The following is a 26,556-nucleotide window of genomic DNA, read 5'->3' as shown; positions in this document are numbered from 1 at the left end:
CTATGCCATGTGGATGTTCGCGCATGTAGATATGTGTGCAGTACCAATGTAATCCAAATCACAAATAACTATGACATAATATCAGTTCTACCATGGGCATCTGCGCTGTGTATTCCTGGGTACATGTTGATAGTGCCTACATATTTGCATTGTTACTTACTGTTATTGTTACCCCTTCTTTGTTGTACAATGCACTACTTCCAGCCCTGTTTACTGTAGCTTTGTTTGCATGCATGTTCGCTTGGGGTTCCCTGGAACACTGCTTACACCTGCAATGCAGAGTTACAGTGCTTCTGTAGACTTCTAGTGACATCTGCATAGCGTACGATACGTATGTCAACTTTACACATGACAGAACGTCACTGTCTGTCCTGTACGCATGTACGTTGCCTGTGACACATTGCACATGTCTTACCTGGCATTTACCCACATGTGCAGTCATATATGTCAGTGCTATGAAACAGTAGCGGTACACCCACACATACACACCTTCAGTATGTTGTTCCCCATTGGCCCTATGTGTTGGTACTCACCATGGCAATCACACTACTAGGGTAGCATGTGCAAAGGTAACCTGTGAATCGCCTCTATGGTCCAGTTGTGGTTTATGTGAGTCATGTGTCAATGTCACAGCTGCCACATGTATGCAGTCAGCCATCACCCTTGGCCAGGAACGTACAACACATGTGTGGGATGCCACCACACAGCCAATCTGGGGACTGGGCTCTCTGAACCCAGTAATGCCATACCCTGTCAGGTGGCATGTCATATATACTACATCCTGGACAAACGTCAACCCCAATCCCTGCTGCTACTATTGATAATACCCTGAAGATGTTCCTGATAGTTTTGACCAATTCTTTACTGAGACATTTCAGGCCCTAGCTAGCCATCTACCTCCTAGCTCCCTGGTCCTGAAAGTAGCACCCTAGAAACCTACTTGCGTTCAGCTGCCAACCAGTCGCCACTTCACTTCTCCGTACCTTGATTGAAACAGTGAAACCCACTACACTTTCTGCTGATCAACTCCCTGCCGAGTACCTATCAAAATCAGATGATGCTATTGCTTACCGCGTCTCAAAGGTAATCAAATGAACCATGGTAGAATCTAAATTTCCCACCATCTGGAAAATGTCATATGTAATCCCACTTCACAAAGGAGGCAGCTCTACTGAATTCTCCAATTATAGGCCAATAGCTATACTCTCTCCACTTGCAAAGATTATGGAAACTTTAGTCATAGACAATTCATGCACCACCTAATCCAAAATCGCCTTATGGCAGACACTCAGCATGGCTTCCGTCCTCATCACAGCACTACTTCAGGCCTCCTAGCCTTTACTAACACCATAAACCATACTTGCAACACTAATTATATATCCTCAGCCCTCTTTTGGATCTTTCCAAGGCATACGATATGGTTGATCACCAACTTGTAATCCACACCCTGCAAACACTGTCTAGATACTGGAGCCTTCCAATGGTTTCAATCCTACCTGCATGGTCGACAGCAGGCTGGCCTCTGGCAGAACAAACTCTCTAACCTTCTACCTAACACCCTCAGAGTACCACAAGGCTCTATACTAGGGCCCTTGCTGTTCTCCATCTTCATTAACGACCTTTATACTGTCATCCCAAAAGTCAGCTGTATCCAATATGCTGAAGACTCTACTCTGATCTGCTCAGCCACATCTCCAGTAGAGTTATGGTCAGCTACCCAGACCACCTTTAATACAATAGAAAACTGGCTTTCTGAACATCGTCTGATCCTAAATCCCAAATAAACTAAACTGCTGTTATTTCACCAACACGTAGGTCTACCGCTTTCACCGTTACCATAACATCAACTGATGGCACAATAATCTCCCCTGACCCATCTACTAAACTATTAGGTGTCATCATAGACAATAATCTCAAATGTGACCTACATGTTAACCAAATTATCAAAGCCATCAATAGAAAACTAGGGTCACTTTACAGAATTAAAGCCTTCCTAGCCCCTCCAGCTAAAGGTGCCATAGCTCGCTCACACCTTGTTTCAACCCTTCTGTATGCATCCCTCTACTCTCGAATATGAACAAGACTGTCCTTAACAAACACTCAATTTGCTACAACCACATTGCCAGGTTTGCCACTGGGCTGCCTTTTAGGACACATCATTGCATCAATCTAAATCAGCTTGGTTGGCTTGCAATACCCAGCCTAATACAGTATAACCAACTGATTATGGCCTATAAAATCCTCTATAATCCAGACAATACTCCTGCACTTCAAATATTATCACCCCTATAACAATCCTAGACCGCTTGATCCTCTAACAAACTACTAATTCAGACTAGCAAGTTTAATAACACAGCCGGTGATTCTCTCTTTGCAAACTCTGTAAGTAGATCCTGGAACTCACTTCCAGCTGATATTACCCTACTGTCCACCTTAGGTCAATTTAACACTAGACTCAAACAACATTTGTCACTTAACTGGCTATGTCAATGTATCAAGCCTGGCTAACTCGAATGTGTAAAATCTGTGAACCACTTTACTGTGTAATTTAATTTAATCCTGACTTGTGCTCAGGACTAACATTAACCTGTGGAACATGTTTAACTTGCTTACTTATGTAATCTCTGTAAATAATCTGTTTGTAATATGTAATGCTGGTATTATGTAATGCTGTATCTGCTACCCTCGTAGCTTGTCTCCCGGCCTCCCTGAAATGGACATGCATCCAGTCGGACTATCCCGGTCAACAAATGTAGGATAAATAAATAAATAAATAAAATATATTACAGTGACTACAATACAAGTCAGACATTGACACGCACTGACAGCATGCTGAACACACTGGGGCATACGTGGGGACTCAGAATAGCAGCCTGCCTGGGCATCACACACCTCCGCAGCTGGCACACAGGCATATGTTCCGTCGGAACAGAGCACATGCCACACATGGCACACACATCCCCTGTGCCACACACTCACAGCCTGTAGGGCTACACAACACACCTGCTACAGACGTGTCAGGTACCTGTCTTGTGTGCTGCACTGGGGTCCCGCTCAACAGGCTGTATCTGGTGAAGGTCACAGTGATATGCCTCAGGGGCACTATGGTCCACCACAGAACACATGCATACAGGTCAGTCAGAGGCATGGACACATATGACTCACTCATTGACCATGCCAGTATGGCTGCCTGAGACATACCTCCCTGGACTACATGATAGGGAACATAGAATGGATCTCTCAGCATGTGGCACAGGCCAGTATGAGCCTGATGTTGGTTGCCAACATACCCTCACCAGGTATGCTACCACTATATGTGGGAAGGGTGTTGTATGTCTACATTATGCTCAGTCTCCACTGTCATTCATAGGGTATCCACTGGCTGTCAACGTGTGCTTACATGCTAGGATAGCCACAATGATGTGCAAGGGTCATCTTGCACGTGACACCCATGGCCCGATGTATAATGGCAAAGCTCCTTGGTACACACATACTGCCTTATGCTGCAGGACATGGTTTACATAGCCACCTCCATGGGTATCACACAGGTTAGGACACTAACAGTGCTGCTACACAACAACAGCAGTGTACACCGGAAGATGCATGCACCAGACACTGTCCTCAGCACGGTGAACTGCAATGTCTGTGCAGTACCAGATTCATGATTCATGGCTCACAGGTGTTACCCATCACTGACAGGTTATGCCCCATACCATGCCTGTCGTCCCCTACACATGTAACACACATGGATAGGGGGTGGTATCCCAAGGTACCACAGATACACACACCTCCAGGTTGTTGGCACAGCACAAAGCATCAGGGCCTAATCATGTGCAGCTAACAGTGTGTCGGACTGCCATCTGGTTCATAGCCTGGCACACACAACCCTCCCATACACAGGAAGACCACCTATCCTCCATAACAACACTGGCAATATGACAGTCTCAAGAACTGTGTTTATATGGCTGGACTGCATCCAGCCAAACATTGTGTGTGAGCATTACTGTAGCTACAACACACTAGTTGAAGGGTTCACAGCATGTGGTCACTGAATTGCAGTGGAATGACATGTTACCACTACCACAACAGGTGGGAACATGCAGCACCTGTACATCGACTACATGTACACTATATGGCCCAGACCAGATGTGTATCCCCTGCTGTAGGTATTTCACCATATACACCCACACTGTATAGAGACATACCACGTGCGGACCCTGCACAGTAAGACACAGTCATATTGGTATACATTGCAAATACCATTTATCCACTCGAGGCATGTGTCAGACATGGTAACTACTGCAGGTCACAGGTATTTATGTGTATGTGTCACACACATACATCATGTGTGCAATGCCATTGCTGGTTTAGGCAATGGCATGCATTGTTATGTACAAAGACCCACACAAGGTCATACTGTGTGACACAACCACACGTGGCAGTTGTGGGTTACCAAAACATACCTATCTGTACTCTGACAATGGTAATAGACACAGTAGCAGAGCGCACTATTGGCATTACTAGCCAACTAGCCCTGTTTGGCTGTGCTGATAGTGTGGTGACATCCCCTGTGTTTACTGGGGAGTATGCAGCATCTGGTGTATTGTAGTATTTGCCAAAAGGATCTGTTCTCTCACACTTGCATTTACACACACCCTACTACCCCCACACACACACTTGCCATTTGCAGGATTCATTCCCCTACCTAACTAAGTCATGACACGTGAGAGAGACGCATTAGCAAAGCGCACTATTCGGTTTACTAGATAGTTCCTCTTCTCTGGCTGTACTTATAGGGTGCTGACAACATCAGTATTTTGAAAGGGTAATGTGCATCAGGTAGTGTGATCTCCTGATTGCCAAAACTAACATGTTTTCATACGGAAATGCACACACACAAACTCCCCACATCCAAACACACACACATGCCATTTACAGGTTTCAAACTCCTACCTAACTACATTACGATACTCGGGAGAGACGCATTAGCAGAGTGCGCTATTCACATTACTGGGAGGCTTCCCTTCTCCTGCTGTACTTATAGGGTGCTGACATCATCTGTGTTTAGAAAGGGGAGTGTGCATCCTGTAGTGTGTTCTCCCAGTTGCCAAAAGGGACATTTCCCTCACACAAAATTGCACACACACTAACCCCCCTCATCCAAACACACACACTTGCCATTTGCAGGATTCAAACCACTACCTAACTATGTTATGACACTCGAGATGGACGCATTAGCAGAGCGCGCTATTCGCATTACTGGGAGGCTTCCCTTCTCCTGCTGTACTTATAGGGTGCTGACATCATCTGTGTTTAGAAAGGAGAATATGCATCCTGTAGTGTGTTCTCCCAGTTGCCAAAGGGACATTTCTTTCACACAGTCTTGAACACACACTAACCCCCTCATCCAAACTGAGCATGTGCAGGATTCAAACCACTACCTAACCATGTTATGACACTCAAGACTGCCGCAGTAGCGGAGTGCACTATTTGCATTATTGGGGGGGTTTTTTCACCTGCTGTACTTATACGGTGCTGACATCAGCAGTGTTTAAAAGGGGAATGTGCATCCTGTAGTGTGTTCTCCCAGTTGCCAAAAGGGACATTTCCTTCTCACAGCCTTTCACACACACAAACCCCACTCACACACACACACACTGAGCATTTGCAGGATTCGAACCCCTACCTAACTATATTATGACACTTGAGGGAGACGCATTAGCAGAGCGCACTATCCGAATTACTGGGCATCTGTTCTGCACCTGTAGTATTTATAGGGTGCTGACATCTTTATTTCTACAGAGGTATGTAGATGTAGTACTACCTGTCAGGTGGGGATAGCATATATATGCATTTGCAGCCACCTACGTCAGGGTCAGATATGCACATCGCACTGGCAGGTTATGTTCTATACCATGCTTTGGGACCACAGGACCTGTAACACACAACACAACCAGTACAGAACACCACACCCACATCCAGGACACACACTTAGCTTCCCTGGGAACAGTGCCAGGATATGCAGGTATTCACATACACCATTCCAGTTGTTAACATCAGGTACAGGCATATTGTGTGTGAGAACTACTCAGGCCTCTACCACTTTACCCTACAGCCACTACAATTTGTGGGTCCATGTGCTATGGCAGAACCACACACCACAGCCACATGGGTGAATACATATTGCACCTGTCCATCTGCAACGTGGGTACTCACTGTTCCACACCAGAGGTAGACCACCATTGTTGATATCTGACCATACCCACCTTTCCCTGGACATCCATATCTCATCTCCATCCCCAGGTAAGGTTGTCACTGCACACAAACTGTGTTTAGCACAAGCAGACTCTACACTTGTGTAGACTGGGGTGGATGACTTCAGAGGACCCATGCTGGAGGACTATACTGGCCACTCAGCATAATCCTTGACAATTGCATTCTATGAGCATGTGTACAGTTTGCATTGGTCATGCTATCCCACATATACCCATGACTGCTCCACAACAAGACACCTGTCAGCTGTACACCAGCCATATATGCGCCGTTCAACAGACAGAGTGACCTAATACATTGCAGAGCTGTAGCCCACAGAGGGAGGACATCTGTGGACAGTTCCGTCATGGCACTTCATTCACACATACTCATTACAACACAGTGTTGACAGTGGAATCGTCCAGAGAATGCAGATAGGGCTCCCCTCAGTCTGTTATTGACGGACACCTACTGTCAGAGATCCTCAGCAACCCTCTCACAGCACACACCGACAACATGGCTGTGGCTTAGCACATTCAATCCCTGAGACCTCCACGGTGCCCCTGCTTGACAGAGGCACAGCTCACTAGCCTCACATGTTGCCTTCTGTGACCTACTTTACAGTGGCACAGTAGCCTACTATCCTGGGGATGCAGATGCCAAGCACACTCTGGCTGAGCTGTCATTCCCTGGGGCAAGAAGCCTAGTATTGACCTCTACACCCATATGTTCAATTGTCGGATGCACAATATTTGTTGTGCTGTTCTACTGTTTGCAGGTCTTTATTGCCATAGCATTCCCTGTTCCTATGACCAACTTGTGTATCTGTGGAAGATGTTTGCATATGACGGCGATCCACTATATCACTTATGTCTCTGTGGTCATTTACTGTGTGCACTGGGCTGATTGCTGTGTTGTGGTTGGTTCCTGGACTGACACGCACAAATACCAGATATGTGTGGCCAACTGCTAAACGGAGATATGGCCTAAGTGTGTGAGCATGCCCAGTTCAGCCTTTCCATGGCATGTTGTCTGACATATGCCTCATTTATCAAAGTGTGCGAGCATGCCCAGTGTGAGCTTTCCATATGTTGCACTCTGAAGTCCACCACATATTTGGGTGTGTGTGAACTTCGACAATATCGCACGTTTATGATTGTGTGTTGGGTGTCATGTTGTGTACTAACTGGCCAACTGCTTCATGTCTGCCACAACAGGGATTATACTGTGCCTGCAGGGATTGCATGGGATACTTTGCAGACAGTTCTCAACATACTTTCATAATGACCTAACACTGTAGTACCGTATAGTGTACTGGTTCGGTACTTTCACTGTGGTGGACAGTATCCTGGGCTTTAGTCCTATGACTGCTTGACATCTTCATAGTGAGCACAACAGACTGTGTAGGGGCCAGTTGTGCACATATGACCATGTTGCAATATGTTCAGATATGGACTACCTACACCAGGCTCGTCCAACATTGCTAGTGTATTCCACAACATGGGTGGACATTGGCAAACACTAGCGATGTTCCCTAGGCCATTTCTGATGCTAGTCACAGGGTGTGTTTGTCCTTCGACACACATTGTAACTGGAGTTTGCCATGACATATGTCATGGTTAGTATACTGTGCCTCCGTCTACCTCTGACATAACAGTGATACCCAGGGTAGCCTACCATCTCCCATACACTCATCAGGATGCCTCTTGAGGGGTGTCGATATGTGGCTCTCTGGCTGACCTGTACCAGGAGTTTACTGAAGTGTGGGGTGCCTTCTGTGTTATGGATCATTCTGTACAGCTTGTCCTATGTATGTCAGTGCTGGGGTTCAGGTCTCTCATGTGCATAGCTCACTGCCATTCAGATTGTACAAGGTGCAACATGTTCATTCATTCCAGGTTGGACATGGCTTCATACATCAGGCACAGCTTTCCTGTAGCTGGGAAGGATGGCGGTGTGTGGGGCTGCAGTTTGTTTACTCAGGCAACACATGGCATCTGTTCATGCTCTTTGCTACCCCTGGTGGGGTACTGTTGTGGACTTTACAGTTGATGGAGGTGTCTGCTGTGGTATATCCCACAGGGGCTATTGTAGTCAGTTGTGACGCTGATGGAGGATGGCTGCAGAGCCACAGTGAGTTCCCCTTATCTACATCTGCCAACCTTCATGTTTGGGTGGGTATATGGTACATGTTTCTGCGAACACTACAGCCACATGTTTGTCCAGTGCAGGATATTTATCACCTTTTGTACCCAGGTCTCACATTACATGTTAGGTACCTCATGGGTTAACACCTGTGTGGTAATTTGTGGGCACTTACTGTATATCCACGGTGGTTGTCTATACACAGTTCTGCAATTAGCTTGCTGACATGGCTATGGCTACAGTTGTCTGTTTGTAGGTGGCCCTTTTGTGGGTTGCTTGTGTCAGCTGGGGTCGGATATGGTGGGCTGTTTGTACTCCTCTGCATACATGCTCAGTCACAGTCCTTCCATGTTGGCCTATACCTATGGGACATATATACAGAACGGGGGGGGGCCAAGACCAGGCCTTGTGGGATGCCACTCATATCCGCTTTGTAGTCTGACATGGATGCGGCATGTCTGACCATGTCAGTTCTGTCCTTGGTCTGGTTTGCAACCCCTCTACTGACATAGGGGTGTATATTTAAGCTGGTGAACATATCCATACTGAACTCGTACGGTATTGTCTAGAAGCATGTGCACGGTCCAGCTACGCTGTGTGGACCACATTGCCCTCATCAATGACCTTAATGACTGCTTCAAATGGGTCAGACATGTTTAGGGGCCGGTTCTGCAGTTACAACAGCCACAGTGTGTAGGGTCCAGTATCAGTAGGTCCACAATAGCCTTCTGTCTGCGGTACATACTGATCCTTTCCATAGCTGTGCAGAACAAGCTTGTCAGGATCCTGGGGTGGTAGTTTGGAGTATCCATTCAGGCAACACCTTTGTTGTGATGGACCACTGTTGTTGTACACTGCTCTTTGGGTACATATCCTGTGGTAAGGCTGACATTGGGCAGTAGTGTGATTTGGCATTCCATTATTCTTGGAGTCCATGTTGGCCTCAGCACAGGACACCATCACATACCTTTGCTGCTGTGTGTTCTGCTTTGCAGATGATGGCTGTTACCTCAGCATCTGCAATGTCAGGGGACCATCAGTCTGCTGGGATAGGTATTTTGCACTCGGGGGTGTTTGCACTACACCTGACAGGTTGTATGTTAGCAATATGTGTGTGTGTTTGGTATGTTGTTTGTAATATCTGTGTGATTCGGAGCATATCTGTGGATGCCCAACATGGTTCCTACCATCAGTTGGGTAAGCCTTGTGATTATCCTTAGTGTCCTGTACGTTTTGTATCTTCATAGGTTCATGGGTTCATACTAGGCTAGACACCCTAGGCCATTAGTAAGCCTAGCCAGAGTGTGTGTGTCTTTCGCCACCCCTTGCTATGTTCAATTATGGCCATTTATGAGGTTCTTCACTGTGCCTCTGTCTGGTCGTGACACAGTGGGGACCCACAGTATACATGTACGGTCATCCATCCACTTGGCAATATTCCTGTTGAGGGGTGTCAGTGAGGGGCTCTGCCTACCATGGATTGGGATCCTGTTTCTGGGTGTGGGGAGCCTATGGGTTATGTATCTGTCCCTCCAGCACATCTTATTTCATTATGTGTTGAGGCTGACATCTGTGACTCTCACAGCTCCAATGGCTTTGATTTCCTGTGGTGTAGCATGTCCATTACTCCTGTGTTGGACATGGCCTTGTACAACAGACATACAATGCCTCTGTGTAGGCAGTGTGTGACTGCAGTCAGCTGGGGTGTCTACAGCCAGGCAGCATATGACATATATTTCACACCCTTTATCCTGTTGGTGGGGTAACTATGAGGTCTTCGAACCGCTGCAGGTGTCACGTCGGTACATCCCATATGAGTCATTGTACTAGATTATGGGTCTGATAAGGGAACAGTACAGCGGCACAGTGACCTCTGTTGATGTTGATGTGAATCCTTTCATGATACGGTGTCCAGTATCAACAGTCTTCATAGCCACATTGGCATTGTGGGTGTCACATGACAGATTAATGTCGACCTGTGTCCCTAGGTCCCTGATTACTCCTTGCATACATAATGGTTTGACACCTATGTGGTAATTTGTGTGTACCTTGTCTGGTATTTGGTGGGACATTCATACTGTCCAGTGTCTTCGGATGTCTGGGTGGAGTTCTTGTGTGTGAGAGTGTGGTCTGTCGCATGCTACAGACTGTACAGCAGTTTTGACTACAGTTATGTGCACATGGGTGGTGTCCGCTGCTTTGTGCATTGTCAGTTACCTGGCAATATGGGTGTCTGTGCTGCATATGGATACTCCCCTCCTTTGATGTTTTGGTGCAGGTGTTGGGGCCATAACACATGATATGTGGTATAACCTAGTAGTGCTGGTGTGCTATCACTAGGCTTGCAGCAGGCTTCTGTCACTGCACAGACATCAATGTTCTCCATAATGGGAAGTGCCTCAGGGGCATGCATATTGCAGTTTACACATCTGGCATTGGTCAGCATTACCCTTATGTTTCCTACCACTTATGTTTTCTAGGGTGGTGGGTAGTCTTTTGGCCTTGCCTACATACGGCTCTATGGAGGCGGCAAAGGCCTTATCCAGTATCCAGACGACACGGGTAACAGCTGACAGCCATCCCTGGAACAGCAGCATGGCTTGTCATGCTTGACATCTCAAGCAGACACACATTAGACCCTCTTGGACTGACAGCTGTAACTGTGCCAGCTGTTAAACATGAGCATTCTGTGTTTGTACTGTGGCATCATTCTTGGTGAGGGTTGGATGCTGCACACAGCCAGTGTCATCCGCCCTGGGGTACATACTCAGAGGGACCATCCATGTCTCTTTTGATGTTGACCAGGGAGGTACATCTCAGGTAATTCACACCAGCATGGACATTGAGTGCATCATATTTCTGCTTGCTTTGGGGTGACCTGCGTACTTGTGTTATGTGGCATTTTGTGGCAGCCTACAAGCAGCTTACTCTACCCTTTCCCTTGTTCAGTCTGGTGAGTGGGACAGCAGTGTGTCTGCCTATACAGACACCTATTACGACTGTATCAGGCATGTTGTTTCTCCTTCTGGCCTGTGACTGTTTGGCACACCAGCTTTGCGTACTATTCGTTGCATGTGCTATGTTTGAAGGTTGTGGTTGCTTGTGATCTACTTTGGAGGCTTCTGTTGGTGTGGTGTGTTTGTAATTAAGGCCTCCGGAATATTTGTCTGTGTTTATGTGTTTGGTTTACAGTTGTGGTAGGTCTATGTGGGACTGGGTTTGTGGTGTATGTGGTTACCTTCTCCTCCTGACTAGTTTTGACAGTACTGAGTTGTTGGAGCTCAACCTCTGGTTTGGATACATGGATGCATCTATCACATATATTTGTATTTATTGGGGGGTGTTGTGGTTGTCTGTGTACTTGGTACTGGCGTCACATTGCCTCTGGATTCACAGATTCTACTTGTTGTGGCTGGACTTAGTGGATTGTATGTGTGGACATATGTTGTTGCCATACTACTGGTCAGTGATTACTTCCCTTTTTATGTTTGCTCTATCATGTGGTAGCTTCCTCATTCTCTTGCATGGTTTGGTAATGGCTGGAGGCCAGCATGCCAGATGCCTGCGTGTATGGCATTGTGTGTTGTTGTTATTTGTGATTGCATACTCCAAGCATTCCTGGCTGTGTTCATGGAATGCCTGTATAACATGTTCTGTGGTGTGTCCCATATTCTGCACTTGCACAGGGCCTTTTGTGGATTCAACATCGGTTTTGAGGGCTGCAACCTATACTTTACACATGTTTTTCACTGTGGTATTCTGGCCAGGGACTGGGGTCAGGATGTGTATATCCAGTGTGATTACTCTATGGTCTGGTCTTACCAGTGAGGGGTACACTTCTCATCTTGCCATCCAGTACACATGTTGCTGATTATCACATCCAGTATGCTTACCCCTCTTGTGGGAGTGGTACATTGTTCCTGGGCATTTTGGTTTATGGAATCTGGGTAATTTTCTCCTACTGTGTTGGTGCTAGTACAATGCTACCAGTGTATGTCTGGGTATTTTCAGTCAAGCAATATAATGTGGTTTGGGGGGCTTGATATATTCATGTATTCCGACATAGGCCAGGTGCTGTTCCTGGTATTAGGACAGTAGTCTGCAGCAGGCTATATACTGCGAGGCAGTTTTAGCCATTGGTATTTGACCATGGCTATTCCATGCTGCTTCTTGTTGTGGTACCAACATGGGGTGTGGTTATCCTTGCCATTTCTTGCTAGTCACCCTCCTTTTGTAGCTTGTTCCATGTTTTGCGGCTGTACAGCACAGTATGAGGTGTGACCTGGTAGTGTTAGGGTGCTGATGTGAGCCTTGCCCAGTTCTCTATTACAGGACTGGTATCTACATTCTCCATACTGTGTGCGTTTACACTGCACACATCTTGCTGTTTATACATCTGTCATTGGGTAGCATTACATCTAGGTTCCTATCCCTTGTAGAACCTATGAAGGTGGGTTTGTGTTTTGAGACTTACCTATTCAGGGCATGCTGTGGGTACTGACAGCCTTTGCCGGTATCCATGGGGCATGGCATGATAGGTGCATGCCACCCCTAGCAGGTGGTGCATCATGTCAAGCTCCGCATGTCTTCCCAGCCTGAAACACATTGGCTCCCCTTTGACTGACTGCATTACTTCAGCCAGTTATTGCACTTGATCATCCCATCGTCATTTTGTGGCTTCATGCTTGGTGAGGGTGGATGTTAGTCAGGATGCTCAGGTGTGCATATAGTACATGGTGTTACATTACTTAACACATAGCATTCATGCCTCAGGTGGTGCTGCAGGGCTGCCTCTGTCGGATGCGCATATTACACTTCCCTGTACATGTTTGTGAGCAGGTCATGTCATTTTAGGCATCCATGTTATTATTTGAGTGAGTCAGAGGGGTATCATTCCCAGGGTTCCTACTGAGCCAGTGTATGTGCTATGCGTTGCCTCTTTGCCAAGGCCAGGGCATACTGGGCACGCCTCCTTCTGCCTACTGGGGCAGGCTCAGGTTGTTCCTCCTCCGAGTCACGCTCTGCCTGTGATGGCCTTGGCAATGGTGGGGGGCTGTTTGGCCCGGCCCTATGCTGGTCCTGCTGCAGCTGTTTTCGCAAGATCATATTATGTAGCATAGCACATACCATGACAATTTGGGTACATGTAGTTGGTGTGTACTGCAAGGCTCCACCAGATGTGTCCAGACACCGGAACCGTGACTTGAGCAGCCCAAACACACGCTCTATTACATTACGTGTTTGTGCGTGTGCCTCATTATGGCATTCCTGTTCAGGTGTGTGTGCATTTCTGATGGGTGTCATCAGCCACGGCTCCAGTGCATAACCTGCATCCCCACTAGGTGTCCGTGTGGGATGTCCCCATTGGCAAATGTCTGGTACAGCTGCGTCAAATGCCAGATGTGGGAATCGTGGTAACTCCCAGGGCAGCCAGCACACACATTCATTATTATGCCCTGGGCATCACACATGACCTGGCAGTTGATGGAGGGAAGCCCTTGCGGTTAATGTAGGCCCTACCCCGCTCACCGGCTGGTGCTTTGATGCGTATGTGCGTGCAGTCTATTGCACCCAGTACCTCAGGGTATTCCGCTATTTGATGGAAGAGACGCATATTGCTGGCCAATACCTCACGGGCATTGGGGAAATATACATGATCACCGACATGTGCTGACATGGCATCCAGGAACTGGTGCAGTACCCTGGAGGCTGATGCCTGTGATATCCCCATCATATCGCCAGTTGGTCTCTGGAAGGTACCTGTTGCTAGTATTCTTAGGCCAACACATACCTTGGTTTCCACTGGGATGGGTTCCCCTCTGTTGGTTCTGTGTGTGAGGCGTGGCCTGCACAGCTCAACAATTTGCTGCAGGAGCTCTCTGTCCACTCTATAGCGCTCTACTATCTCCAGCTCATGTAACCCATGGTAGGTGACCCTGGGCCTGTACACTCTTCTCCGTCTCCTCACTGTGGGTTGTCTGGCACCATCTGCATTGTCACCACCCTCAGCAAGTCGCCTATGTCTCATTATGACAGCTATGGCAGCCCCTAACATTTCTGCTCTGAGTGAAGCTTTTTCAGTTTTCACTTCTATTAGCTTACTCCTGTCTTGCAGTGTCTCTTAAGGGAAACATCCTGCACTACTGTTTGCAGAGTTTTAAGTGCTGGGCTGGGCTACTATTCTGCCTGTGTAATTGCCTGCTTCTAATTGTTTTCACCTGCTAGCTTCAGCAGTTATCCCTGCTAGCTTCCTATTAATTCTGTTGCTTCCTTTTTCCTCTCTGTTTCCTCTGGGGGGAGCAACGTGCATACCATCAGAAACACGCTCACAGTGGCTTACACGCGCGCACACGTGCTTACACGGTTCAGAATCTACTTATTCGGGTTAAAACGCACGTACACCCGCGCAAACACTGTTACACGTCTGCCAACAGCCTCCAACATACTCAGCCTGCCCTACACGCGCGCACACCCGCGCAAACAGTGTTAAACATCTCCCAACACGCTCCCACATGCTCAGACTGCCTTACACGTGCACACACTGTCCTACTCGCGCTTCATGACGTGCACACGTGCGCATGCACGCCCAGCAAGAAACTTTGGTGTAAGTAACAGTGTACACCTTCCATTTCTTGACTTTCCATGACTTATCTAGTGGCACACCTCTTTCCATGATCTGTGCCTGTCATCTGTCATGTTACACTGGCCTCCAATGAACTGCATTTCTTTCTACCATTCCCCCCTGTGATGTCACCTATCTCCTACTCTATTCCTCCCCCTTATGTATCTCTTACACTACTCAGACTGTGCTCATTTGCTATGTGACTGTGAGATTCAGTATCCGTACCCTCATTTACATGAGATTGCCTACTAATGCTTAGTTACATGTCTTAGACTCAGCTTCCCCCCTTAGCAACCACTACACGGTGGCCATGTTGTTTTGGTCTGCTGGTCCCTGCATTGTCATTCCATGTATTGCATGAAACCCACATTTGTGGGTTTATAACCTTCTTTTTTATGTTTTTATACAGCGCAGCCCGTTTGCGCGGGGCTGCGCTGGGTTTAAACAAAATTATAATTTTATTATTTTGGCATCGGGTTATATTGCCAATGGCCACATATTTGGCCATTGGCATGCTGCCTGAGTCATATGCAACCTTTTTTTGGAGCTGACATGGCTCCGTTGTGGAATTTGCAGAAATGTACTCAGTTGTCAACTGAGTACATTTCTGCAGCTAAAACGTCTCCTACACGGACTGGTTTCTGCTTCGTGGATCGCTAATATACCTCATTTGCATACCTTTCGGATGCAAGTGAGGTATTTAGCATGTCCACGCCCAGTCCGTGTAAGAGACGTTTTAGCTGGTCTCTTACACGGAGCTTAGGGCTGTTCCTGGATCGCGAGGCTTGCATGGAGTGTTGCACGTCTCTTACACTCCGTGCAAGCCTTCGTGAATCCTGCCCTACATCTTTTCTGGAACAGACTTACATCCACATGAAGCAGAGTTCCTCCCTAACCAAATTTAAGTGTAACTTGGACAGGAAATGCATCCCTGGTTTGACACCTATGTCTCTCATGGACACAGGTAGCTTGTTAATGGTTCATCTCCCAGGCCCCTGCTTGTAATTTATTTATCTATCTGTCTATCTGTCTATCTATCTATATATCTATCTATCTAATGTATCTATTTGTCTTTGTTGACCAGGAAAAGTCCAACTGGGTAAAACCCATTTCCAGCAAAGGCCCAGAGAGAAAAGCTCCACAATTAAGTTACAGATGATGTACATTTATAATTACAGGGTAAAACATTTTTACATGATTTTCAAATATTTTTAAATATTTCTTACATTTTAGTGCAAAAAAACAAGTCAGAAATTAACATAAATTGGCTAGTTATTCAATAGAAAAAATAGCATACAATAGCAATTACTGTATTAAACGCATGATGGCTGCAGGGAAAAGATCAAACTGAGATATTTTGAGTTTAGTTATAATTTACAGGCAGACCAGTAGACTGTGGCTTAAAAAAGTATAAGAGAGATATGAAATAAGAAGTTAAGGAAATGAGCAGAAAGATAAATGGACAGCGGAGGAATTGTAGTGTTGGGGTGTGAGAGGAGAAGGAGAAGTAAGAGTTTAGGAAATAAGTGCAGTATGAGGAGGAGGAGTGATATGGTACAAAAAGACTGGGAAGCAAAGTGACTGTAAGAGTTGGAGAAAAGTCATCTGAGTACAGTTAGTCAGGTGAGCAGGAAGAACAGAGCCATCTTTGGCATAGGTGCTGTTTAAGCAAAGTTTTGAAACTATTTAAGCTTTCTATCTGTTTTAAATGTGCAGGGATTTCATTCACGAGTTTTGACACGTGCTTAGGGTATGGAGAGTCTCCAGCTGTGTTGAATGTCTTATTGATACAAAGTAAACGTTTATTGCTCGAGCGAAGGTCTCTAGTTAGTGAACAGTACAGTAGAATATTTTGTAATGTTGGGCGCTTGTCTGGAGACTATAAAAGGTTGTGGACAGTGATTAGTTGTGAGTATGTCAACTGCTTTGGGAGTTCCAGCTAGTTTAATTGTTTTAATGCAAGGCAGTGGTATGTTTTATAAGGTTGGTTGTTTGCAAATGTAGCTATTTTGTAGTAGCTTGAGGCTAGTTTAGTTGTATATGTAGTGTTGATATTTGTAAGAATAGGAGAAGCACATAACAGAGAAGGAAGGAAGTATGTTATCACTAACGTGATGTCTTATCTGTCAGGTAGTGTTCGGCCCTATAGAGGGATCTGAGTTTTTGGTGAGTTTTCTTGATGGGATGAAGTATGTGGTGATCAGATATAAGGTTGTCATCTATTATATGACTCTGTAGTTTAGTTTGGCTTATGGTTTTTGTATTATTACTTGAGGTCACCTGATAATAGTCAAGGGCATGGCCATAAGTTTGTATGTTATACTGAACCTCAACATGTTACCCCCTACTATCCACCTGTCATTTAAAAATGTACTCACTATCAATATATGGATCTACTTTACTCTATCAAATTACCACACCAAAATGTACATGAGTGCGATGAGAAGTCCAACAGAATGAGACTTCTTAGCATGAAACATGTTGCATTTTTTTGCATCTTATATTGCTCTAAAATCTAATTTTTTAGTGCTTACAAAATGTTGCTTCTGTTTCATCACTGTATTTTCGTTGCAGGGACACAATATCTTTGCTAACCTTTCCTCCAAAGAGTACAGCAAGATGATGCAGTTACTTAAACAAGCCATACTGTCAACTGATCTCACACTTTATTTCGAGTAAGTGATGTTTAACAAGTTTATTTCTGTCATGTTTTTCTTATTAAAATACTAACTGGATTAAAGGGAGAGTATGTGAAAGACTACTGCAAAAGTACATGAAAGAGGAACACACTGAAATAAATATGTTTTTGGCACTAATAATGACTATATTCTTATGATTTTTTAGTTTAGTATCATTTACAATACTGAAACCATTTTAGGTTGTCTTTTTTAATGTGATATAGTTTAAGCAGGCATTATCATATTTTCAACCCTTTACCTTGTATTCACCCAGTTCCTTAATTCTTTCGTCTGATTTTCCAGTAAACAACCGCTCCTCTGGATAAACAGACATTCTGCTGTATGGCAGAGTTGATCTAAAAGTTTGACAAAAAGTTGTCATCCCCTTATCTTTAATTGCTTGTGTGATATTACTACTGTGTGTCCTAGTTTTCCTCTAGTTTGATGACATTGGGGCTAGAATATAGCCAAGGAGGAATTTTAAAGTATATACCAGTGTAGATCTGGCCTTTGGTGATAGACAGCAGCCCTTCTTCTAATTTAAAGGCAGTTAGTTCAGAAGATTAAGACTATGAGCTGTTAACAAACTATTTCCTGTAGTGCAAGGTTTAATTCCCTCAGTGTCCATTTACATGTACTGTGACTATGGGCAAGCCACTTAAACAGACAGTGTTCCTAGGAAATTGGGCTAGGCTCCTTATTGGTCTCCTGGACTGAATGCTTAGAGACAGCCTACAAACCTATGATCTTTGTCTTGCTTTACTTAGGTAGCCAGAATATGGCACAGTATTCGCCTTATCCTTGCCATGACAGTTAATGTTTTGGTTTGCTTGCTGTTCTTGGCCTAGTCTTTACATTAGTGTCAGTTTGCTGCTGCTTGGGACCATCACCTTTAAATCCTTTAGTTTTCAGGCCTTCTGCAATAGTTAGCACCACAAATGTCCTTTTCTGATACCCTCAACATTTGAGAATTTAGAAAGTTTTCTTGCTATGACAGTCAAGGGTGTGCATCCTTCTGAATGTCATACATTGTGACATCAAATGCCAGACTGTGATACATATTCACTTCACTCCCCAAATCTTTTCTGCTGCTTATATATTTTGAATCTTGGTGTTGATGTTCATCATAGGAATGTTCTCACTTTCTATTCCTAAAGTTCCAAAATGTTCCGTATGTCCTTTTGGTTATTGAGTCACCAGCCAGGGCCTGCATCGGTATAGTCTATATTTCCTGGGAAATAGTGCTATATAGTATTAAGAAGTAAGATTGGTTCCTATAGGGTGTACATGACACCTGATTATCCTAGCAGTCCTTAGTAGTTCTAGCAAAGATCTCCTGAAGGATGTTGACACATTTCTGTTACCTCTTTTTTTTTTTGTAATTTTGATTCAGCATCCTGATAGACATTACACATGTTTCACGGTGTCAAACGTGTTAAAAGTGAACACATTTATTCTTCTTCAAGTTATTTATATTTTTATAATGTTGAAATATAATTTGCAGTTTAAAAATGTTTTGAAGTAATTTTACCGTTCATCTTTCACTTCCATAACTTGTGAGGAATCTATATAGTATTTTGTTTTTTTCAAAGGAAATGTGGTCCAACTGCCAAGGAAATCTCTTGATTACAATTATTTAATGGGTCTACTACAAATGCTTGTGTATCATTAGCTCACAACACACTTTCCTGCTGCCACTCGCTCATGTTGGCAAGTGCCCTAACTCCCAACAGCCTGATGCACTACCACAAAGCTAACTATCCCTCTTAGAACCTTGACCCTAACCCTGAAAACAACTCCTGATCACTTCCTAAACCTAAAACACTCCTCCCTAACCCTAACTCCCAATCCCCCTCTGCTCACTCACTGACTGTAAAATCCCCCTCCCCTACCTAACCATAATCTTCCAATCTATCTGTAACCCTAAAATCCCTCTCACCTCCCGAGTCCTAAATCTGTGTTACTTCCTGGTCACTCCCTTAACCTAAAATCCCTTCTTTCCCTAACCCTAACCTTACACTAACGCCCAGTCTGTCTCTATATCTAAAATGTCCCTCCCCTTGCTAACCCTTAGGTAACTCCCAATCGCTCCCTAAACCTAAACACCTTCTCTACACTCTGCCCTAATCCTAAAGACCCCCTCCCCATTTCCCTTCCCTATTTAGCAGTTACATGACGAGACCTTGATGGTGTCCAACTGTTATGGCGGCTGTGTTCCTGAGCTGTTATGGCAGCTGTACTCCTGAATTCACATTCGAGTTCAAGCAGCTGCTTGGCCATGTTGTCAGGCTTGGAAACATCTACACAAGCCCCTGGCTGTGTTAGTGGAATTCAAGTGGCTGTAAATGTCCCTTATTTAGTAGAAAACTAGAAGTTGCAGCATGTAGATCCGGAAATTGCTTGTTGCTCACTGTAAGTAGAGTAGTAGTGAAGCCAGAAATGTACAGTAAGCCAAATTTGTTCATGTCTAGACACCTTTATGTTATTTAATATTTTTATCTTCAAGAAGAATATAACCAAAACAAACTCAGAGTAATGTCATCCAGTAAAAAATATCCAAAAGCCTTTCAAAAAGAGAGAGAAGATAAACAGCAAGAGTAAATGTAGCGTTCAGCAATTATTGTGAGACTCTGCAAATCTGCAATTAATTGGTCACTTATTTTTTATTTGGAACAGAAGTCCAACAGAAACAATTGATAGTTATGTTGCTAAGGTAAAGAATTGATCAAAAGGTGGTGATTTTGGTGCGCTGTATGAATGACAGGATAGTTTGTGGTATAGTAATGATAAAACAATTGAGAGGCTTTTTGGAGATGCAAATCTAATCTAGTATAAGTCTGTGGATTTATTTAATATTACAAACGGGACATGAAGGAGGAATTAAACTGAATATTTAAAACATTGGTCAAACAATAAATTGAAGATTATCCAGAAGTGAAAATGTGCAATAACAGAAACAGCAGTGGGGAAGGAGCACAGGAAACATGACACAGCTGAAATATGTGGAAACAGCAGTGGGGAAGAGAGTTATAAGGAGCACAGGAAACATGACACAGCTGAAATATGTGGAAACAGCAGTGGGGAAGAGAGTTATAAGGAGCACAGGAAACATGACACAGCTGAAATATGTGGAAACAGCAGTGGGGAAGAGAGTTATAAGGAGCACAGGAAACATGACACAGCTGAAATATGTGGAAACAGCAGTGGGGAAGAGAGTTATAAGGAGCACAGGAAACATGACACAGCTGAAATATGTGGAAACAGCAGTGGGGAAGAGAGTTATAAGGAGCACAGGAAACATGACACAGCTGAAATATGTGGAAACAGCAGTGGGGAAGAGAGTTATAAGGAGCACAGGAAACATGACACAGCTGAAATATGTGGAAACAGCAGTGGGGAAGAGAGTTATAAGGAGCACAGGAAACATGACACAGCTGAAATATGTGGAAACAGCAGTGGGGAAGAGAGTTATAAGGAGCACAGGAAACATGACACAGCTGAAATATGTGCCTTACATACTAGATGTGTCTCTAAGTATTGCAAGCGTACAAAGTTTAGCTTTTTTTTGCCATATGTTTTGGTAGAAAGAGTTATTTTGCAAAGATGTGTACAAGAAAAAAAGTGTGTTTGCAAGAGCTTACATGCTATTGAATCTTCTTCTTTCTTCTTTTTCCTGGCTAGGGGTCGTGCCACAGCGGATCACCTGTCCACTCATGATTGGCAGTGGAGTTTTTATGGTGTTGAGTTGCCAGCCTAGCGCCCAACCTTCCACAGAAGGCACACACGCACTCATGCCTAGGACCAATTTTAGAGTGTCCAATCCACCTACAGCATGTCTTTGGGATGTGGGAGGAAACTGGAGCACCCAGAGGAAACCCATGAGACCACAGTGAGGACATGCAGACTCCGCACAGAAGGCACCCCAGCCGAGGATCGAATCAGAGAACCTCTTGCTGTGAGGCAGCAATGCCAACTGCTGCACCGCTGCAGCTGCCCTTACATGCTATTGAATCATGCTAATGAATCAAAATATGAAAATGAGATATTGGTGTTATTAAAATTAAAAGAGCAAATGCTGTGAAATCCATGAGTAAAGAGTCAGTGCATCAGTTCATTAAGGCTAGCAAGTAAAGCTCAGAATGAGTGATAAATTTAGGCGAGTCACAGGTGCTGAGTCAAACATCTCAGAAACGCTCACGAAGCCTACTTGACCAAACTGGAGACAATCCAAATTTTATCAAGCACACTGGGGGATTTCAGTTATCTCACCATCAATTGGGAAACCTACACTAGCCCTAATTCAGTAGAGCAAAAGTTCCTTGACTTTGTTAATTCAAATGCCCTGGAACTAATTGTTCAAATCCCAACAAGAGGAACAAACATTCTAGATCTGGTCTTCACCAACATGTCAAACAGATGCACTGCCACAACTGTCAGACCCTCATAAGTTAAAACTGACCACAAATCAGTCACCTTCAAGCTGGCAGTAACACCAGAACTCACAAAAGGTGAAATCAGACTAAATAAACTTCACCAAGGCAAACTATACCCTTCTAGATGAGGGTATATATGCATTCCAAGCCCCACCCCAAACTGTAAGTGCTAACTACACTGAAGCTTACACTAAATCCTGTAGAATCACTTGCATAAGTGTACAAATTTAGCTGTACCAGAAAGAATAAAAGCCAGAGCCCCAAGTAAAAACAAGCTGCCATGGTGGACATCCAGCATCAACAAACTTTACAATAAATGCAAAACGTTGCTGTCCAAGGTAAGAAAGGCAAGGCTCCAACAATGGAAAAGCACCCTCCTCAGCCTCAACAGGCAAATAAGACAACTTGTCAAATACTCCAAGGGCTCCTTTGAGAGAAATTTCACAAGTACAGCCAAGGATAACCATAAGGCCTTTTACAGCTATGTATGTAGCCTAAAAGGTAGGACCCAAGCATGTGCAGAACTAGTGGCCAACGGTATCACACACACTGACCCCAGAGAGATAGTGAAGCTGCTAGCGGATAGGTTTTCGAAAAATTTCGCTCCTTTATCCCCTCCTAACTTATCACAAACCTTCCCCCAAACTCCCTACCCCCCACCATACATATCTGAAGAGCAGGTCTTCAAAGCCTTGTCCAAGGGAAAAAACACAGCCTCTGTGGGACCAAATGACATCCCAAGCTGTCTTCTAAACAGGTTATAACATGAACTAGCATCACCACTAAGTACCCTTTTCACTCATGGCCTAACCACGGCTTTGTTCTGTGGAATGGAGAACTGCAACAATTATTCCCCTCCACAAATGTGACCTATCAACAGACACAGGGAATTACAGACCCATAAGCCTGACCAGCATCATCTGTAAGGCCATCAAATTTATCATTATGGACCTCATAAATAAGAGCATAGGTGACCAGCAAACCCTAGATCCTACCCAATTCAGCTTTGTCAAGGGTAGATCCTGCCTATTAAATCTGCTGGATTTCTTTGAAAATGTGACCAGGGTCATTGCTGAGGGGCAAATCTGTGCACACAGCATACCTCGACTTGGCAAAGGCTTTCAATACAATCCCACATTCAGGCATGACAAATAAACTTAGCAAACTGAATGTAAACCACGTTTGTAAGATGGGATGCCAACTGGCTCACAAACCGGACACACACTATCAAAGTGGGTGACTCCACATCAACCAGCAGACCAGTAGTATGGTGGGGTGCCACAGGGGTCAGTGCTGTGCCCCCCTACTATTTGGTATATACTTCTCAAAAGTTCAGGTCAAAATTAAGGGGGTGCAACTGACCAGGTTTTCAGATGACTGCAAGCTAGGTGCAATCCTTTAATCCCCAAATGATGTCAGTATACTCCAGGAGGATCTCACGCAGACCAGCGACTGGTGTATTAGTCACAGTCTCAAACTGAATGCAAAGAAATACATCACCATTCCCTTCAGCACAAACAATGTCGCTTCACACTATCAAATCAACAACAGTATTCTACCACAAAGTGGCAAAGTGGTAAGGGTCCTGAGATCACAAGTTGATGGTGACCTTAACCTCTACCACCATGTGCCTACTGTATTAAGGAAAGCTTTCTACTTAGCACACTTGATTAGTAAAGTCATCACCTTGAGAGCAAAGGAGGTTATAACCCCTCTATAAGGTGTATTAGTCACAGTCTCAAACTGAATGCAAAGAAATACATCACCATTCCCTTCAGCACAAACAATGTCGCTTCACACTATCAAATCAACAACAGTATTCTACCACAAAGTGGCAAAGTGGTAAGGGTCCTGAGATCACAAGTTGACGGTGCCCTTAACTTCTACCACCATGTGCCTACTGTATTAAGGAAAGCTTTCTACTTAGCACACTTGATTAGTAAAGTCATCACCTTGAGAGCAAAGGAGGTTATAACCCCTCTATAAGCGGCACTTATCCAGCCTATAACTGAGTATAACACCCCATTCGGCATGTACCATACAAAGCACCTGCAGCAACTGGAGAGACCTCAGAGGTTTCTAAAAAAGAAGATCAAGGGCATCCAGCATGTGCCTTACAGAGACCAACTAAAGTCCCTGTCACTGTACTCCATATCCTATAGACTTCTTAGGGGAGACTTATGCCTGGCCTACAGAGCAATCATAGACCCAAACCTAATGAACTTGCTGCATATCTGTAAATCAAACAGAACTAGGGCTACCCATTCCAGGGACCTAAATATGCCTTGCAACTTAAATAGGGCATGCTGGAGGAACAGATTAATCTCCCACCAACTGCCACGTCTTTGGAACAGGCTACCAATTCATGTGAAACACTGCCCCTTTATGACACTGTTCAAGAGGAACCTGGACGAGTGGATGGGGCACTGTAAATTCTTACCAGGGGATAGTGCCCACAACCCTACTAGACATGGGCAGTCATCACTAAATACAGTCTTGGGTATTGACTATCATTTCTATGGTATTACATTGGGATGAAACAGCTAGGCTTAAAATGACCTCTGGGTCAATAGCCAAGTAATTTGCTGTGATCCTATGATCCTATGAAATCATTTTAAAACATTGGGTAAAAGGCACTGAAAGAAAATAGTGTGCACATTTTTGACTTATGCAAGTTCAAGTCCAGGTTCAAATGCTAATGACTTGTGAATGTGGATGTAAAACATATAGTATTTAGTTTCAGACGGTAATACTAGATAAGGAAGGAAAGTCATTTTGTGAGAGGATATGTATGAACAATTCAAATAAGTCTAGAATCTTCTCCAACTGTTCATGCTTCAAGAAAAACAACAATAATTCTTAGGGCTAAAACTAAATTGAATCAAGATGAAAGATTTGTTGTCATTAAAAACAGGCAGAGCAAAGAGACTGAGTAAACAGTGTGGTGAGTGTTGTAAACCATGCCCATATTTTACATTTGTATCCATCTACAAAATGTGAATGCAGTGTTTAGAAGAGATCAATATTCGCTGCTTACATCTGAGGAAATGGTCTGAAATCTGCCAGATTGTTTGTTTGTTTTAATATTGGAATCGTGTTGTGGTTTCCAGAAGATAAAAATAGATGAAGAAACCTCCAGTCTTTGCACATTTAATAAGACTTAGGAAGATTCAGATTCCTGAGACTTCCAACTAATATTTTATCAACTTTAGAGTTATTTCCAAGAGCTGCTGTACACATGTACATTGAAAGCTTGGAATATGGATATAGAACCTGAACAGACTGAAACAATAGTGTTGTGATCAACAAATCCCTGTCTGCCATTTGCCTTCTAAGCAAACGTGGATATCTCTAAAACCCATAGTATAGTGTATTTGTCATATACAGAGATACATAATTTGCAAGATACATAAAAGCAGAACAATCTATGGTGAAGTAGAAATAGCATGTGAACAAACAACATAAGTCTTAATTTAAAAACCTATAAAATGCTTATCATTTTATTTATCTGTTAACCAGATATACCATTAGGTGCAAATGACTCTTTTCAAAGATGAAGTGAGACCACTGTCTAAGTACATTACTTCCTCTGAGCCACATTCTCAGTTCATGATTATTAAATAAAGCCCAAGATATCTCACTACACAGTAACACTCCCATAAACTCAGTTACTCAAAACATTAACTTCAACATGGAAAACGAGCACAAGTATTTTTGGAGGTAAAAAGCCCCCTGGACCTCTCACATGGGAGCTGCACTGCAACCCCCCACACACTGTATATATCACTCAACCTTGGGGGTATGCAGAAAACCTCTCTACCCCAAAAGTTAAAAATTTCAGAATCAGTATAACCATAACGTGCAACTAAACAAGAACAGACTAAACATTTCTAGCTCTGTTCTGCCTCATTGCACAAGCAGTAAGAGATTGTGGAAATCAAACCCAGAACTCCATGATAATGCTTGTTAGTAGCTCATATCCTTATTCACGTATGATTATGGTCTTTAACTCTGCTGTGTCAGAAGGAAGATTAAAAATGATAAAGGTCAAAATCAAACAGCAGTTTGTGTTTTATACACCAAACATGTTCATATGAGGCTGCCTTCATTCTATGGTGGTAAAAAGATCATGGGAAGAGCCTCACAAACATGTCCTAATAGTAACACGTATGATCTATGTAGCTAGTATGTTCACATAGCAAGTGTAGTAGCAGACAGAGTGTAAGATGAGAAAGAAAATAAGGACGCAGTGAACAAGTATCTGCTGAAAAAGGGTTTGGATGCAGTACGACAGCTTTAAATTACATTGAAGATTACTGTTTTCCAGTAAGTTTTAATTCTGGAATAATTTTGGATTTTCCTGTAAATTTGCCTACAGAGGCTGTGTATATGTGGTTAAGGCTGAACAGATCAAAAACAGAGGAAA

At 44.0% G+C, this 26,556-nt stretch overlaps 1 protein-coding gene across 1 annotated transcript in view; it reads left to right on the top strand.

Moving 5' to 3' along the window:
• Positions 1-26,556, top strand: part of LOC122798137 (dual 3',5'-cyclic-AMP and -GMP phosphodiesterase 11A-like) — a 757,362-nt gene that overhangs the window by 628,860 nt on the left and 101,946 nt on the right. The window contains exon 15 of the mRNA XM_044066848.1: positions 17,594-17,694. Coding sequence (XP_043922783.1) covers positions 17,594-17,694 — 101 coding nt within the window. The remainder of the gene's footprint in view (positions 1-17,593; positions 17,695-26,556) is intronic.

The sequence above is a fragment of the Protopterus annectens genome, chromosome 3.part1, assembly GCF_019279795.1.
Source record: "Protopterus annectens isolate FY-2018-M chromosome 3.part1, PAN1.0, whole genome shotgun sequence".
NCBI lineage: Eukaryota > Metazoa > Chordata > Ceratodontiformes > Protopteridae > Protopterus > Protopterus annectens.
The sequence above is the reverse complement of the archived record's forward strand: the minus strand, read 5'-3'. Positions and strand labels throughout refer to the sequence as shown.